General features: G+C 41.2%; 1 protein-coding gene across 2 annotated transcripts in view; it reads right to left on the reverse strand.

Annotated features, from left to right (window-relative positions):
• Positions 1–17,978, reverse strand: part of LOC138644786 (caspase-8-like) — an 84,202-nt gene that overhangs the window by 14,201 nt on the left and 52,023 nt on the right. For both annotated transcript variants that reach the window (XM_069733596.1, XM_069733597.1), the window contains exons 2-5: positions 10,393–10,722; positions 8,737–8,842; positions 6,102–6,243; positions 4,283–4,353 (exon numbers count right to left, since the gene is read on the reverse strand). In XM_069733596.1, the coding sequence (XP_069589697.1) occupies positions 4,283–4,353; positions 6,102–6,243; positions 8,737–8,842; positions 10,393–10,697 (624 nt within the window). In that variant the 5' untranslated portion in view covers positions 10,698–10,722. The remainder of the gene's footprint in view (positions 1–4,282; positions 4,354–6,101; positions 6,244–8,736; positions 8,843–10,392; positions 10,723–17,978) is intronic.

Raw genomic sequence — 17,978 nt, forward strand, 5'->3', positions numbered from 1 at the left:
AGTCTTTGTTGCAGTCAACACTGACTACCTTTACCGTCATTTCCTTACTGGGAGTTGCCCAGTGGCCGCTCCCCCATGAAATATAAATTTTACTTTGGTTATGAAACATTTACTGGTGGTGACCTCTGATCTTCTGTATCAATGATTTACAGCACCTACAGTCATGGACAAAAGTCTTCGCACTCTTGAAATTGTTCCAGAAAATGAAGTATTTCTCCCAGAAACTTATTGCAATAACACATATTTTGTTATACAGGTTTATTTCGAGAACAAAAAAAGAGAAAAAACGCCAGCTCACCTAATGAAACACCGGTGCATGGAGGGCCATCCTGGTCAAACATGAATACATGGTAAAAACTGAAAAAAATTCACCTCCAGCTCCTGGGATAAAAATTTCCAAATTTCTTTATTCGAAAAAATATTAAAATTCCATTAAGGATTTTGGGACAAAAAAACATCAGACAGATGAAAGAGCGACGCGTTTCAATCAACACAGTAATCTTTATCAGAGCTTTGACAAAGATCACTGTGTTGATTGAAACGCGTCGCTCTTTCATCTGTCTGATGTTTTTTGTCCCGGAATCCTTAATGGAATTTTAATATTTTTTCGAAAAAAGGAATTTGGAAATTTTTATCCCAGGAGCTGGAGGTGAATTTTTTCAGTTTTTAACAGGTTTATTTCCTTTGTGTTTTCGAATAACACAAAAAAATAGGAAAAAAAAGGCAAATTGGACATAATTTCACGCAAATCCCCCAAAATGGGCTTGCTGTGGTCTGCAGGTTGGACTTTCTTATTCTTAAAGATGCCTTTTTTTCTGTATAAAAGGTAAAAACTCTATCCACATAAAATCTCTGGAGATTTATCTTAGGACATTTTCCAGTGTATATTTCTTTTTATCATATCTTGTTGCAATTTATTTTGAAACTACATTTATAAAAAAAAAAAGGTGGCATGGTGTATGTTAAATTTGGCACAAATCATTTCGGTAAACTGATTTGAAACAGGGACAAGAAAAAGCAATTCACACAAAACTCTTACCACATTTGCCAACAACAACATCACATTTAAAGTGGAAGGACAAGCTGAATGTAAAGAAAAAAAGCGGTACACCCAATAAATACGTGGACTCTTCTTTGTTGGATATCAAAATGAATTAAAAAAATGTTTGCAATGCAAAAGATTCATATGATTAATTTGGAAGTTTTGGGTTGTCATTATGATTTAAAAAGAGAAAACACAATAGCTTGACAATAAATGGCTTCACCCAACCACGAACCATGAGTGGAGAAAAAGTTTTGGTGTTATCATTCATATTCTCTGAAAAATGGTCAAGAAAGCAAAAATTCTGTTGGGTATGTAAACTTTTGAGCACAACGGTATATTCAGGAGAGATATTCAGGAGAGACAGTCATGAAGTAGGTGACTTCTTTGATAGATTGTAGTGCACAATGTTTGGCTCACAGCCTATTAGTGACACCCATACTATTAAGGTACCGTTACACTAAACGACTTACCAACGATCACGACCAGCGATACGACCTGGCCGTGATCGTTGGTAAGTCGTTGTGTGGTCGCTGGGGAGCTGTCACACAGACAGCTCTCTAGCGACCAACTATCAGGGGAACGACTTTGGTATCGTTGAAACTGTCTTCAACGATGCCGAAGTCCCCCTGCAGCACCCGGGTAACCAGGGTAAACATCGGGTTACTAAGCGCAGGGCCGCGCTTAGTAACCCGAAATTTACCCTGGTTACCATTGTAAAAGTAAAAAAAAAAAACAGTACATACTCACATTCCAATGTCTGTCACGTCCCCTGCCGTCAGCTTCCCGCACTGACTGTGTCAGTGCCGGCCGTAAAGCAGAGCACAGCAGTGATGTCACCGCTGTGCTCTGCTTTACGGCCGGCGCCCCTGAGAGTCAGTGCAGGGAAGCTGACGCCGGGGGACGTGACAGACATCGGAATGTGAGTATGTACTGTTTTTTTTTTTTTACTTTTACAATGGTAACCAGGGTAAATATCGGGTTACTAAGCGCGGCCCTGCGCTTAGTAACCCGATATTTACCCTGGTTACAAGTGAACACATCGCTGGATCGGCGTCACACATGCCGATCCAGCAATGACAGCGGGTGATCAGCGACCAAATAAAGGTCCTGATCATTCCCCACGACCAACGATCTCCCAGCAGGGGCCTGATCGTTGGTCGCTGTCACACATAACGAGATCGTTAGCGAGATCGTTGCTACGTCACAAAAAGCGTGACGTTGCAACGATATCGTTAACGATATCGTAAAGTGTGAAAGTACCTTAAGATTAGGCTGGCTGCCTGCACTATGTAAGTGCACCCCACAGGGACAGGCATCCAAGTTTACAAGACCAACCTTGATGGGAGTGGCTGCACCGTGAATAAAAATATAACCAATCCCATCAATGTTGACTTTGTAAATTATGGTCTATATACACAACCTCAATTATATGTATAGAGGTACGACGATAAAAAGCACAGTATAGAAGATTAAAAATAAATCTTAATTGATATTTGATAATAAAAATTGTATGTTCAATAGAATGATGATAAATCAAGCTTCTGGAACAAAGAAAGAGTGCCGGGGCATAGGGACACAAGGTGAGTATTTTTGCACTAGGTGCTCATTATAAAATCCAAGAAAAAATAAAAAAAAGGAAGGGAGCACTTTTACAATTGAGAAAATATGGACCATTAAATCAATACAAATTCATAAACAGCATGTAAAGTGCGTAGTGCATAATATCAATATTCATTATGAATCAGTAAAATATTAAATGTACAAAGCCAGATATCAATGAAAAAGTGACAAGTGCATGGGCAAAAAAGACATGGCTGATGTATAACACAATGCAAGAAGTTCCACCAAAATCCGGTGCCAATCAGTGCAAATTGAGGGATAAATTAAATGAATGAAAGTCAGTGGCAAAGAGTACCTGTAAAGTGCTTTGTGTGCGGGTCCCAAGTGCCACGGTCTCTCACCCCAACAGTGCCGCTTCGCAGAATGCTTCATCCATGATTCACAATGAATGTTGATATTATGCACTACGCGCTTTACATGCTATTTATGATTTGGTATTGATTTAATGACCCATATTTTATCAAATGTAGAAGTGCTCCCTTCCTTTTTTTAAAAATTTTCTTGGATTTTATAATGAGCATCCATGTGCAAAAATACTCACCTTGTGTCCCTATGCCCCCACACTCTTTTTTTTGTTCCAGAAGCTTGATTTATTATCATTCTATTGAACATATCATTTTTATTATCAAATATTGATAAAGATTTACTTTTAATCTTCCATACTGTGCTTTTTATCGTCGTACCTCTATACATAAAATTGAGGTTGTGTACATAGACAGTCATTAATAGACTTTTTTTGCCAAGATTTTTTTACAAGACTGTGTTAATATATTGTAAATTATGGTGCCTGATCCTGTGGGGTGCACTTTACATAGTGCTGGCAGCTAGCCTAATCTACTACTAGATTATATTTCTGTGATAAGCGCCCTATACAAGCCATTTTTGTGTGCAATTTTAATACTAAGCAATCACCCGTGTTGGGCTACGGTCACACATTCAATATGTGGTCAGTATTTTACCTCAGTATGTGTAAGCCAATACCAGGAATGGGTGATAAATACAGAAGTGGTGACGTGTTTCTATTATACTTTTCCTCTGATTGTTCCTTTCCTGGTTTTGGCTTACAAATACTAAGGTAAAATCCTGACCAAATGCTGAACGTGTGAACGTGACCTTAAGGCTGTGTGCCCACGTTGTGTTTTCTAAGCGGTTCCGCTGCGTTTTTCCGCTGTGGAAATGCTTAAAAAAAGCTAACAAAACGCATCCCATACATTTTAATGGCATTCCGCAATTTCTGTGCCCATGCTGCGCATTTTTTCACAGTGTAATTGCATTGTGGTAAAATACGCAGCATGTTCATTTATTGAGCCATAGACATGTATAGGAAAAACCGCATGAAAACCATATGCAAAACGCATAAAAACGCATCAAAATCCGCACACGTTTTCCTGAGAAGGGTGTGCGGTTTTGATGAGGAAAAATCTGCCTATTTTCTGCAACGTGGGCAAATTGCCTAAAGGTACAAAAAGAGTCTAAAGTGTGATTAAGGTAATTGAAGGATTGGGCAAAGAGCTTTTATTTTGCAATAGTTGCTCTGAAATTCTGGTGAATTTAGCTTAGTAAATCTCCCCACCTCCCTTCAGGTCACCAGAATTAGGAAAGCACTTGTATTTTTACCTTTGTTTTTTCTCTTTTGTGAGTTGAGCATTTGTGGAAATCATCTGTGCTTATTAAATCCGAATCAGCTGCTAAGATGACAGAAAATGAAAAAAAAATAGTAACAGTGATTTTGTGGCTGGAAAGTGAGTCATTTATAGGTAGCTGCTTACTGATGTATAGTTTCACAAAGTGAGAAAACTGTCTTAATTTGGACTTAGAAGCAAACGGCCATGCAAGAAAACAAATAAAATGATATTGAGTCGCCCGGCAGGGCCATGGTGTATTCGGTACCGGGTCCATTAATTAAAGGGATGTGTCACGGCGGCAGCGACCCGGTCTGTGGCCCTGGGCGCCCATGTTAAAGGGATGGTCTTTAAAGGGGTTGTGGAAATAAGGAAAGTTCGTGACGCCACCTGTGGTTCTCGGTCAGAGGTGACCGACGCTGCTTAAATTGGTCCTCTGGGGGCGATGGTGCTGCAGCAAAGATGGTGTCGCTTCCCACAGGTGAAGCGGTGTCCCCACGGCTCCCGGTGTATTTGGCAGGGATGGTGAATGTCGCAAATAATTGGAGGACACAGGGTTGCAGTCTTTACCTGGTTTACTGAGATGGTATTCAGCCTCAGTCCAGGGTACCGGTAAAAGGTGTAGCTGGAGTCCAGGCAGCCTGAAAACAGGTGGAAATCCCCTTGACAGGTGAGTTTGGGAGCCTTCCACTATGCGCTGGTCTCTGGTCCCTTGCTGCCTGTAGCTCTCTAACAAGGCCTCTTTCTTCCCTGTCCAGCGACAGTACCTGCACGGTAGGCAACTTGAGCCGTCTCTTTTGGGTCTCTGTTCACGGTGACTCTGGACTCTGATTGCTGCTGTACCTCAGGTATTATGTGGGCAAGTTCCTTTTAGTTTCCTTCCCTCTGGATCTGCCGTGGGGCTTGCAGTCCCCCTCAGCCTCGGGTTCTCGGTACCCGGTTTCTGCGCTCAGCTTAGAGAGGCCCAGTAGCAGTCTTTCTCTAGCTCCTAAGTACCTCTGTGCTCCTTCACTGTCTGCTACCAACTGTCGTCTGTCTGCTTGTCTGCCTAGCAACTGCCTACCAACTAACTCATTCTCCCGACCAGAGAGAGAGAGAGCAGCTCCCCTAAAGTCGGGTGTAGAGCTCCCCCTTCTCGCCTGGAGTCAGAATGTGTTGTATGTAAGGTTACCTGACAAAGGGATTCCTCCTGTCTCCAGGCATGGCATTACCCTCCCCTAGAGGAAGGCAATACCACCGTGGTACCTGAACTCCTGGAGTGCCACATTATTATTTATACAATGGATCAGCAAAGTATAGAGACCGTTCAATTTTTACACTTTTTGTTATGTTACAGCCTAATTCTACATGGATATTATTAGTATATTTATAAAAGTGCAAATGCGTTATTAATAAAAACTAAAATAGATTTTATATATAATAAAAAGTATTATGAACAACTGATATTGCACTCTAACTTGACCTCAAATACATTTTATTTCCATTGATCATCCATTATTATTTTATTTATCAATGCAAGAAAATATTTTGATATTTTTATATTTTTTCCAAGGTAATTTATAAAGACATTATATGAATTGAATGGTAATCATATGCAATACTAATTCTGCCACTACAATCGGTATTGCACTTGTAAAAAATGATTTGTCAAGGGACAGACTAATATCTAAATTTCAAATATCAGTACTGACACTGACAACTATTACCAGCATCCAGCCTCCGCCTCCTGCACAGGATGCCCAGCTAAGTAAAGTGGGACCCCAGACTTGGTTGAATTTTGAAGAAATTAATTGCACCTATAAAGTATTGTGTACCTGCTTTCCTTTTCTGATATTCTGAAATGAGGGCATCAAACTCTTCATCTTTCAAATAATGAGACATTTGCTCCAGGTAGTCCACATTACCTTCACTGATTACATCTTTTTTTTCCAATTCATTAAAAACATCCAATAAACTCTGGAATAAAAAAAAGGAATGTGACATGTTTTATGATATATAGATAGATGATAGATAGATAGATAGATAGATAGATAGATAGATAGATAGATAGATAGATAGATAGATAGATAGATAGATAGATAGATACAGTTAGGGCCAGAAATATTTGGACAGTGACACAAGTTTTGTTATTTTAGCTGTTTACAAAAACATGTTCAGAAATACAATTATATATATAATATGGGCTGAAAGTGCACACTCCCAGCTGCAATATGATAGTTTCCACATCCAAATCGGAGAAAGGGTTTAGGAATCATAGCTCTGTAATGCATAGCATCCTCTTTTTCAAGGGACCAAAAGTAATTGGACAATGGACTCTAAGGGCTGCAATTAACTCTGAAGGCGTCTCCCTCGTTAACCTGTAATCAATGAAGTAGTTAAAAGGTCAGGGGTGGATTCCAGGTGTGTGGTTTTGCATTTGGAAGCTGTTGCTGTGAGCAGACAACATGCGGTCAAAGGAACTCTCAATTGAGGTGAAGCAGAACATCCTGAGGCTGAAAAAAAAGAAAAAATCCATCAGAGAGATAGAAGACATGCTTGGAGTAGCAAAATCAACAGTTGGGTACATTCTGAGAAAAAAGGAATTGACTGGTGAGCTTGGGAACTCAAAAAGGCCTGGGCGTCCACGGATGACAACAGTGGTGGATGATCGCCGCATACTTAATTTGGTGAAGAAGAACCCGTTCACAACATCAACTGAAGTCCAGAACACTCTCAGTGAAGTAGGTGTATCTGTCTCTAAGTCAACAGTAAAGAGAAGACTCCATGACAGTAAATACAAAGGGTTCACATCTAGATGCAAACCATTCATCAATTCCAAAAATAGACATGCCAGAGTTAAATTTGCAGAAAAACACCTCAAGAAGCCAGCTCAGTTCTGGAAAAGTATTCTATGGACAGATGAGACAAAGATCAACCTGTACCAGAATGATGGGAAGAAAAAAGTTTGGAGAAGAAAGGGAACGGCACATGATCCAAGTCACACCACATCCTCTGTAAAACATGGTGGAGGCAACGTGATGGCATGGGCATGCATGGCTTTCAATGGCACTGGGTCACTTGTGTTTATTGATGACATAAGAGCAGACAAGAGTAGCCGGATGAATTCTTAAGTGTACCGGGATATACTTTCAGCCCAGATTCAGCCAAATGCTGCAAAGTTGATTGGACGGCGCTTCATAGTACAGATGGACAATGACCCCAAGCATACAGCCAAAGCTACCCAGGAGTTCATGAGTGCCAAAAAGTGGAACATTCTGCAATGGCCAAGTCAATCTCCAGATCTAAACCCAATTGAGCATGCATTTCACTTGCTCAAATCCAGACTTAAGACGGAAAGACCCACAAACAAGCAAGACCTGAAGGCTGCGGCTGTAAAGGCCTGGCAAAGCATTAAGAAGGAGGAAACCCAGCGTTTGGTGATGTCCATGGGTTCCAGACTTAAGGCAGTGATTGCCTCCAAAGGATTTGCAACAAAATATTGAAAATAAAAATATTTTGTTTGGGTTATGTTTATTTGTCCAATTACTTTTGACCTCCTAAAATGTGGAGTGTTTGTAAAGAAATGTGTACAATTCCTACATTTTCTATCAGATATTTTTGTTCAACCCTTCAAATTAAACGTTACAATCTGCACTTGAATTCTGTTGTAGAGGTTTCATTTCAAATCCAATGTGGTGGCATGCAGAGCCCAACTCGCGAAAATTGTGTCACTGTCCAAATATTTCTGGCCCTAACTGTAGATAGATAGATAATAGCTAGCTGGATAAATAGATAATAGATAAAAGATAGATAATAGATAGATTTGGATTCCGACACATTGTGCACAGAACTTAGCAGCAGATGATGGAAGTAGTAGAGGATTCTATCAATATTCCTGCTGTCAAATATACCAGTGTTCAAATAGTATAAAAGGAAACCTGTCACCAAGTTTTCCCTGTATAAAGTACGGCCAGCACCTGTAACCCCTGCTACAGCATTCGAGAATGTGTGAACATGGCCTTAATCCCTTTACGACCTATGATGTATAGGTATGTCCTAGGTCGCCTCCCCCTCTTTGGTCTGGGCTTCATCGCTGTGCCCGCACCTTTTCCGGCACATGACAACTGATCTGATCAGTAAAATTGTGCCATTAACAGTTGCGGGTGGTATTGTGATCCACCCATGGCTGTTAACATGTTAAATGCCACTGTCAATATCTTTAGGAGACCCCTGTAGTCATTGACGGATTGCTATGACAAGGCGCAAAAGAGATTTTATTATACTCACGGACGGCACAATTTGGTCCGATGGGAGCCTCTGGTCTTGAAGCTACTTTTTGTGCTTTGCAGAGGGGATTGGGTACATATACAGTATACAGCATTCTACTAAGCTGTAACAGAGGCTTATAGGTGCTGGTCGTACTTTATATGGGAAAAACCTGGTGACAGGTTCCCCTTAAGCATTTCTTACCTTTATTTTCTCCACTCTAGCTTTGGGAAGAACCTGTGCACAATTCCTTTTGATTTCCTCAAGTTTACTATTTGTTACAACATTTCCAAGCTTGTAGAGTAAACATCTAAAACAATCAGTTATAACAACTTGTCATTAGGATGAACATAGTGTTACAGGGAACATGTCAGGTAAATGGTATTTACCTCCAGTCACAGTAATAGTCTGCTGGTAAATATCATTTTCAACATATGTGGCCTTATAGCTAGATTATAATTAGAAGCTGCAGGGAGAAAATGAAGTTATATTTTCCCTGCAGCCACTTTCTTCCAGTCATCGGATGCTCTTTGACTGCTATCCTGCTCAGCACACATGCAGAAGTTGTCCACCTTTGAGGACATTTTTCTTTAAAGAAGCGCTCCCACTACTCTTTCAACTAAACCTGTGTAGTTGATAGTAAAAAATACAAAATCTTAGGAACAGACCACATAATACAAACAGTGATACTAGGCTAAATTACATGGATCACTAACAGCAATAGATGTGGATATACTCCCACCAGATTGTAAACATGCAAGAAAGAAGAGTAATCAACCCACCAGGGAATAAAAAAAATCACATAATTTTATTAAAGTTCAATCATAAAAGGCTCTACATAATAACATCAATACCAGATGACAGAGTTATAAACAAGGGAAAACAGGTGCAACAAGGGTGCAACACCATTAGTGCAGCATAATAGGTTAGAGCACAGTATTCAAATCCATATTAAGAAGTAAAGTGACAATGCAATAATAGATCCAAAGGATCAGTGTAGTCACATCAGCATGCTCAAGTGAGGTCATTATACATTTAGTGCTGACTAAAGAACCACAAATTGTCACATATCAATACTGCTCTTACCCATCACTGCCTATGGTGCTGCACACGCCGCCCCGACGCGCGTTTTGCGTGGGCTTCTTCTGGGGGCTGCTGCTCACTGTAGTTGATAGTGTAGTGTAGTTTCAGTGTGTTACTATACTCAACAATTACAGTCTTCTCCAGTCCCCAGCGCTGTTCCGCTCTTCTGAACTTCTGAGTCACTTGACTGTGATTTAGACTCTCCAGATCACACTGCGCTGTGTTATCCGGAGGTGACTTTACAATGTAAGTCTATGGTGATTGGTGAGTATATTAACACACTGACACTGCACTACAGTTTATACAGATTTAGGGGAAAAAAAGTTAATGAGAGTGTGTCTATAAATGCATGCATTTGGGGCTAAAAATCATTTTTGCAATGTAGTATCAATAAAAATTTTGCACAATTTTGCTTTTACTGGCTCTTTGCTTCTCTACATATTCATGTTTGATGTGATCTGTGCTCATAAAAAGGACTTCAGTTTATCGGCCAGGTCAGTAATCAGTGATCATTCTGGGTTTGCGCAACATCATTATTTGCCGTTCTCTCAGGTTTTTTTCCTATTTTTATTTGTATCTGATTCGTGTTCCTACTTTCCTCATTTTTTTTCATTGCCCTTTTTTACCGCTACAATATCCACACAATAACATTGTATACCTGTTAGATTATTACATTGGTTTGTTTCTGTTAGATATTATTGTAGATATTTGTAGATGTTTGCCCCCTTTCTGAAGTACTAGGGCATTACCACTTAAGATGGTCTTTTTAGGTCTCACCTGTAAGGGGAAATTTGCTCCATCCCTGGATTCTTCAGCCTCTCAATCATTGTGCTCGCTTCTAACTGAAAATGTTGTAGAAGTAGATCATTTCGCCCTAAATAAAATAGCAGCTCCTCAATCAGACGTGTATTGTTCTCATCTATACAGCACATTTGCTGTAGAAGGATGAAGATATGGGTGTCTTCTTTTCCAATACAAGATTGCTGTGAGATAAAGTCCTTGCACAAGAACACCAGCTCACTGCAGTTACCAGAATCTAGCTGTGCGCTAATCTCAAACAACTTCGTAGTAAAGGGGTCCATGATTATCACACTGAATATTTTTTGTCTGTAAATAACGAAAATATTAAGTTTACTACATTTCTTTAGTCAATTATGAATAAAATGAAAGACGACTAAATGACAGCGTTATAAAAGTCAAGGATGAAAAGAGTCATATTTCCACAAAAACTAATTTCTAGCCACCCTCCATAGATATTAAACAATTCTAGACATCGTTTTGCCTGTATTCATATCAATGTATGCCCCTTAGTATGTAAACAATGCCACACACTTGCCAGTATAAATTAGATGAAAACTTGTTATGATTAGGAATCATGTAAGTCTGAAACATTTGTTCTAAGTGCAACACATCAATTAAAATGGGAGTAACATGGATGAGTCCTAAATTAAATCCATGAGTAATAGGCTCTGGAGGCAGATTTTCAGGGAGATCTATGTCCTGGTCAAAGATCTTAGCACCTCATTTACATATTAAGAAAAATTGGATTTCCCTGGAATAAGACATCATATCACAGATATCATGGTCACATTTTATCCAGCTCTTTAACTTGTTGCGTCCCCGTGCGGTCGGCGGTTGCGTCAAAACAACGCATCAGCATATATCCGCATGTCCTGAATACCCAATGTTTAAGATAGGTACGCAGGACGCATGCAGAAGTAGGTAGAGCTAAATGAAAGAACTATGAAAGTAGGCGGAGCTTAACAGAGGAAGTACGCAGTCCTCCGCAGCTCAGCCAAATGCTAATGTGAACCTAGCTTTAGTCCTGCATGCCCATGTGGGTGGTTTAGAAGGGTTCATCCTAATGACAGATGCCCTTTATCAAGTAGCTTAATGGTAATGATGAACAATAAAAAATGTTGGACTGGTGTGGCATATACTCAATAAATAGCTATTTGTATGTAGAAATTGAGCGTATCCACCAATCAGAAATAAATTATGTCCCACAAGGAAGCTGCGTAGCATCAGCCCCAACATTTTAGTGTCATAGGTTACCAAAATACATTTTAGGTGTCAACTGTAAGGCGTTTTTACTTCTGCTTCTCAAGCATATTCTCAGAGGAGTGAGGGCCCTGCCTGCAAGCTTACAATCTATGATGTGATTATCATCTAACAGTGAAGTAGCTTTTAAGTTCAGTCTGAAGTCTTCGGTAAAGAGACTGCAACCCAATATCCTCGTTATTGCCTGCACCTTACTGGGGACACACTTCACCTGTGGGAAGGTATACCATCCAGCTGCAATTCCATCACCCCAGTGGACCCCACAGCAGCGTCGGTCACCCTGACCGAACACCACAGGTGGCGTCACGAACCCCTGACAGACTGTTCCACTACTCTCATTTGACGCCCCTTAGCAGGGTCCCGGACCGGGTCTAGCCACCGTGACAGCCTCAGAACCGAACTAGAGAGGCCCGGTACCGAAACGCATGGCCCTGTGTCTGGGGGCGATCCACATGCACGGCCGGAACTCCGTCCCCTCCTCCCCGGACCTTACAATGGAGCAGCGGATGCCTTGTCCGCTGCCCCCGTTGTTCTTTTTCTTCACAGTTTGCGTCAGTACGTCGGGTCGACGCTAGTGTGAAAGTAGCCTTAGCACCGCTTTGGTTAGTCTTCTGCAGGCTTTGACCTGCCAGATCACTCCAGTGATTGCTGGGCGAGGCAAAAGTCACTTCTCAATGTGAGTCTATAAGGCCAGAACAAGGCCCTCAGAGACTTACACTGAGAGCTTGTGACCGTTACCTCTGACTTCCGGTCAGTCAGCAGCTGCAGTCACAACTCACAAGATGGCGGAGCAGGACCAAAGCTGGGCTAGGAATAGCCGCAGATGTTGGCTGGTAAGTGATATCAACCGGAGTGGTGCTTTAGTATTTGTGTGATGTTCTGGTGACTAAACATGATTTAGAAAGTTGACCAGTAGTTCATTGTGTTTCATGCTGATGATATTCCATGAACAAGATTTTAGTTTAGTGAAGTGCTTCAATATCTTTAATATTTTATGCTGTTCTTTAAAGCAAAAGTAAAAAAAAAAAACACTTTTCTAATATATTTCAATTAAACATTTCCTACCATCCCCTCTCAACCCTCACTTTTGATCTGTGATTTTAATTTCTTACTTCCAATGACGTTTCGTTTGAGTCTCAGGATGTACTGGGAATTCTCAAAAGAGATGTGATCTGATCAGGGGTCCTGCGGTCACCGCCATATCTGCTATCCCCACTTTGAATCGGATTGTCATCAGGGATAACCCTTTCTGGGGCTGGGCTGTTCTCTGCTACTGAGCAAGCGCTGGTTGTCACTACCAATGTGCGCTCCGAATACGGTCCCTGCTCACCACTCTGTTACTTCTTGTATATTAGAACAGTGATTTTTTTTGTACATTAAGTAAAGAATCATTTTTAATTCAGTTAGTTTTTGAAGAACCACTGTAACAATAATCTAGGTCCTGACATATTACATAGAAACTAAAATTGTTATGATGTCTTTCTGAGAAATCAGTTTGGCAGTCAGCTGCAGCCACAGATTTAGTGACTTCAATATAATCAATCAAGTAGGGGATATGTGTGAAGACTATAAACTCAATCGGGGGGACAGGGTTACCCAACTCTCTGTACCTCTAGTTGTATCTTACTATCGGATCAAAAATCCCTGGAAGTTACAATAGGTTTTGGTATGTTTATCTTTCAAACCAGGTCCTCTCAAACTTAGAAAAATTATCAGAATTTTTTAAATATATTATTGATTTTTAAATTTGGAAATTGAAAAGTTTCTTGCTAGCACTCTCTGGACAACTAGCACCTGGGCCACATTCCTCAGTCGACCCCATGCCTTTATGACCCTGATGACATTCATCACAAATCATTTTAATCTTGATAATACGAATGTTATTGTATTGTATCATTGTGTGAGCTCTATTACATACTGTAGTTACCATTGTACTTTCTGTAAATGTAGTCACTGTATCCAACAATCGGTTGCATGGTTGCAAGCAGAAGAATTAGCTCATGGCTGTCTGCCTAATTACAACAGGCTATGACAAGGAATAATAAACTGGTTGCATATGACATAACCAGTTGTAAAGTTGCACCTATCTATCAGATTGTCCTATGTCATTTTTCATGGGTATGATAATATTCCTATAATGCCACTACATCCTCTCTTATGTCTCAGCGTTTTGGAACTTATTGCAAATTACAAGCATACACGCACCTTGACTCTTTTACGGATCATTAGAACAGACATCCAGATTTTAGTGATCCGGAGGGGGCCCAGAAGGGAGACCCTAACAATCACCCCAAACTGCTTTTGATGGTTTTAAAAATAAAAAGTATTTTACCATGCAAAACATATATAGTAAAATGCACAAAAATAAAGTGTACAAAGATACAAAGTGCACATGTTACCATGCAAAACCATACAGTAAAGTGTACAAAGATATAAAGTGTTCAACATGGAGGAAATTATAATAACAAAGTTGTTACACGCATTTTCCATGCACAGACAGAAAATTAATACCGTATTTCTTGCGAATGCATTAAATGTGTCGCATGCATGTACGTCAAGACCCAGATCAGGGAAACTGCCAAAACTATACGTAGAAAAACATCACAGACTTGCAGTCAAAAAGTCCCATAAAATATGCAAATTTATTAAATATTCAATAAAACAAAGTAATACAAAAAAGAACAGATAAATGGATTACAGAGGGAAACAGATAAAGCACTATGTGGCGGTACAAAATGCCCAAGGACTCGTAACCACATCACTGCAACAATAGTAATAGTATACCATAAAAAAGACCTATGGCCATATAAATAACAGGATCAATATCCCCTTATGTTACATGATAATATCACCGCACCAACCATGGCCAAAGCGCCCTTGCATATATCATAACTACCTGATGGTGTCACAGTGAGGAGTCCAGAGTCCACCCCGACGCGCGTTTCGGAGCGCTAAGCTCCTTCCTCAGGGGTGATCTAAATCGGCTTCAGGAAAATGGCCGCCGCGATCTCCATCTGTGCACGCGCGGCCTCCCGCGGCCATTTTCCTGAAGCCCCGGGAAGCAGAGCACTACATCTGCGCACGCGCGGCCTCAGTAAGATGGCCGCCGCCACTGAGACACCAGTAATTAACACGGCTCTGCTGCTCACATTGCATCCTGGGCCGCTGCGTCACCTCACCTTTGGAAGGGACCCTGCTCACGCCATAAGGCTCATCATCCCCGCACCTCTGCCGCCGCCACCACACCACTGCCAGTAAGCCTGCATTACGACTATAAGATGCACCCCCCATTTTCCTCACATTTTTGGGGGGGAAAAAGTGTGTCTCGTAGTCCGAAAAATACGGTAATACTGGAGAACAGAGAAAGGATTCAGAAGGATCTAAATAAGCTTGAACAATGGGTAGCAATTAATAGAATGGTATTTAACAGGGAGAAATGCAAGATTGTACATCAGTACCTAGGATCAGACTAGGAATAGCAGGTGGTGTGTTATAGAAATCCATCTGTTGATGGAGGATACTGTGAATTTTGCACAGTCACTTTGTTTGTTTATGACACTCACATAATAGATGACTGGGTGTCGGATAACACTACAGGTCCTTCTCAAAAAATTAGCATATAGTGTTAAATTTCATTATTTACCATAATGTAATGATTACAATTAAACTTTCATATATTATAGATTCATTATCCACCAACTGAAATTTGTCAGGTCTTTTATTGTTTTAATACTGATGATTTTGGCATACAACTCTGATAACCCAAAAAACCTGTCTCAATAAATTAGCATATCAAGAAAAGGTTCTCTAAACGACCTATTACCCTAATCTTCTGAATCAACTAATTAACTCTAAACACATGCAAAAGATACCTGAGGCTTTTATAAACTCCCTGCCTGGTTCATTACTCAAAACCCCCATCATGGGTAAGACTAGCGACCTAACAGGTGTCAAGAAGGCCATCATTGACACCCTCAAGCAAGAGGGTAAGACCCAGAAAGAAATTTCTCAACAAATAGGCTGTTCCCAGAGTGCTGTATCAAGGCACCTCAATGGTAAAGGCCCCTTCACATTTAGCGACGCTGCAGCGATACCGACAACGATCCGAATCGCTGCAGCGTTGCTGTTTGGTCGCTGGAGAGCTGTCACACAGACCGCTCTCCAGCGACCAACGATGCCGGTAACCAGGGTAAACATCGGGTAACTAAGCGCAGGGCCGCGCTTAGTAACCCGATGTTTACCCTGGTTACCATGCTAAAAGTAAAAAAAAAACAAACACTACATACTTACCTACAGCTGTCTGTCCTCCAGCGCTGCGCTCTGCTTCTCTGCTCTCCTCCTGTACTGTCTGGGAGCCGGAAAGCAGAGCGGTGACGTCACCGCTCTGCTTTCCGGCTCACAGCCAGTACAGGAGGAGAGCAGAGCGCAGCGCTGGCGGACAGACGGCTGTAGGTAAGTATGTAGTGTTTGTTTTTTTTTACTTTTAGCATGGTAACCAGGGTAAACATCGGGTTACTAAGCGCGGCCCTGCGCTTAGTTACCCGATGTTTACCCTGGTTACCAGTGAAGACATCGCTGGATCGGTGTCACACACGCCGATCCAGCGATGTCAGCGGGAGATCCAGCGACGAAATAAAGTTCTGGACTTTATTCAGCGACCAACGATCTCCCAGCAGGGGCCTGATCGTTGGTCGCTGTCACACATAACGATTTCATTAACGATATCGTTGCTACGTCACAAATAGCAACGATATCGTTAACAATATCGTTATGTGTGAAGGTACCTTAAGTCTGTTGGAAGGAAACAATGTGGCAGAAAACGCTGTACAACGAGAAGAGGAGACCGGACCCTGAGGAAGATTGTGGAGAAGGACCGATTCCAGACCTTGGGGAACCTGAGGAAGCAGTGGACTGAGTCTGGTGTGGAAACATCCAGAGCCACCGTGCACAGGCGTGTGCAGGAAATGGGCTACAGGTGCCGCATTCCCCAGGTAAAGCCACTTTTGAACCATAAAGAGCGGCAGAGGCGCCTGACCTGGGCTACAGAGAAGCAGCACTGGACTGTTGCTAAGTGGTCCCAAGTACTTTTTTCTGATGAAAGCAAATTTTGCATGTCATTCGGAAATCAAGGTGCCAGAGTCTGGAGGAAGACTGGGGAGAAGGAAATGCCAAAATGCCTGAAGTCCAGTGTCAAGTACCCACAGTCAGTGATGGTGTGGGGTGCCATGTCAGCTGCTGGTGTTGGTCCACTGTGTTTCATCAAGGGCAGGGTCAATGCAGCTAGCATGCTTCCATCGGCTGAAATGCTTTATGGAGATGAAGATTTCATTTTTCAGCACGACCTGGCACCTGCTCACAGTGCCAAAACCACTGGTAAATGGTTTACTGACCATGGTATTACTGTGCTCAATTGGCCTGCCAACTCTCCTGACCTGAACCCCATAGAGAATCTGTGGGATATTGTGAAGAGAAAGTTGAGAGACGCAAGACCCAACACTCTGGATGAGCTTAAGGCCGCTATTGAAGCATCCTGGGCCTCCATAACATCTCAGCAGTGTCACAGGCTGATTGCCTCCATGCCACGCCGCATTGAAGCAGTCATTTCTGCCAAAGGATTCCCGACCAAGTATTGAGCGCATAACTGAACATTATTATTTGATGGTTTTTTTGTTTGTTATTAAAAAACACTTTTATTTGATTGGATGGGTGAAATATGCTAATTTATTGAGACAGGTTTTTTGGGTTATCAGGAGTTGTATGCCAAAATCATCAGTATTAAAACAATAAAAGACCTGACAAATTTCAGTTGGTGGATAATGAATCTATAATATATGAAAGTTTAATTGTAATCATTACATTATGGGAAATAATGAAATTTAACACTATATGCTAATTTTTTGAGAAGGACCTGTATGTTTTTTAAACTATATTGTCTCTGGTCACTCCACTGTATTATCAGGGAGATTATTGGTTACTAAGGGACAGCTATCTAGGAGCGGGGGCGCCATTGTCATCATAATAGGGTGCCAGCCTCTGCTGACAGGCAGATACTATACTGAGCTGGAATAAGTCCAGTTCACCGATGTAACCTACATCACTGTTGCTGTTTTATCTTCTACTGAGCACTTTCAGTGAATAAAGAAGTTTGATCACAAGTTTGTTGAGCTGGATTTTCTTCTGTTTTGTGACTATACTGAGCTACCAGGATGGTGAGTGGACTGCAAAGTATGTCCTACAAGGAATGGTTAAAGGATCAGGGAATATTTAGCTTGCAAAGAAGAAGGCTAAGAGAAGACTTAATA

The sequence above is a fragment of the Ranitomeya imitator genome, chromosome 7, assembly GCF_032444005.1.
Source record: "Ranitomeya imitator isolate aRanImi1 chromosome 7, aRanImi1.pri, whole genome shotgun sequence".
Taxonomy (NCBI): domain Eukaryota; kingdom Metazoa; phylum Chordata; class Amphibia; order Anura; family Dendrobatidae; genus Ranitomeya; species Ranitomeya imitator.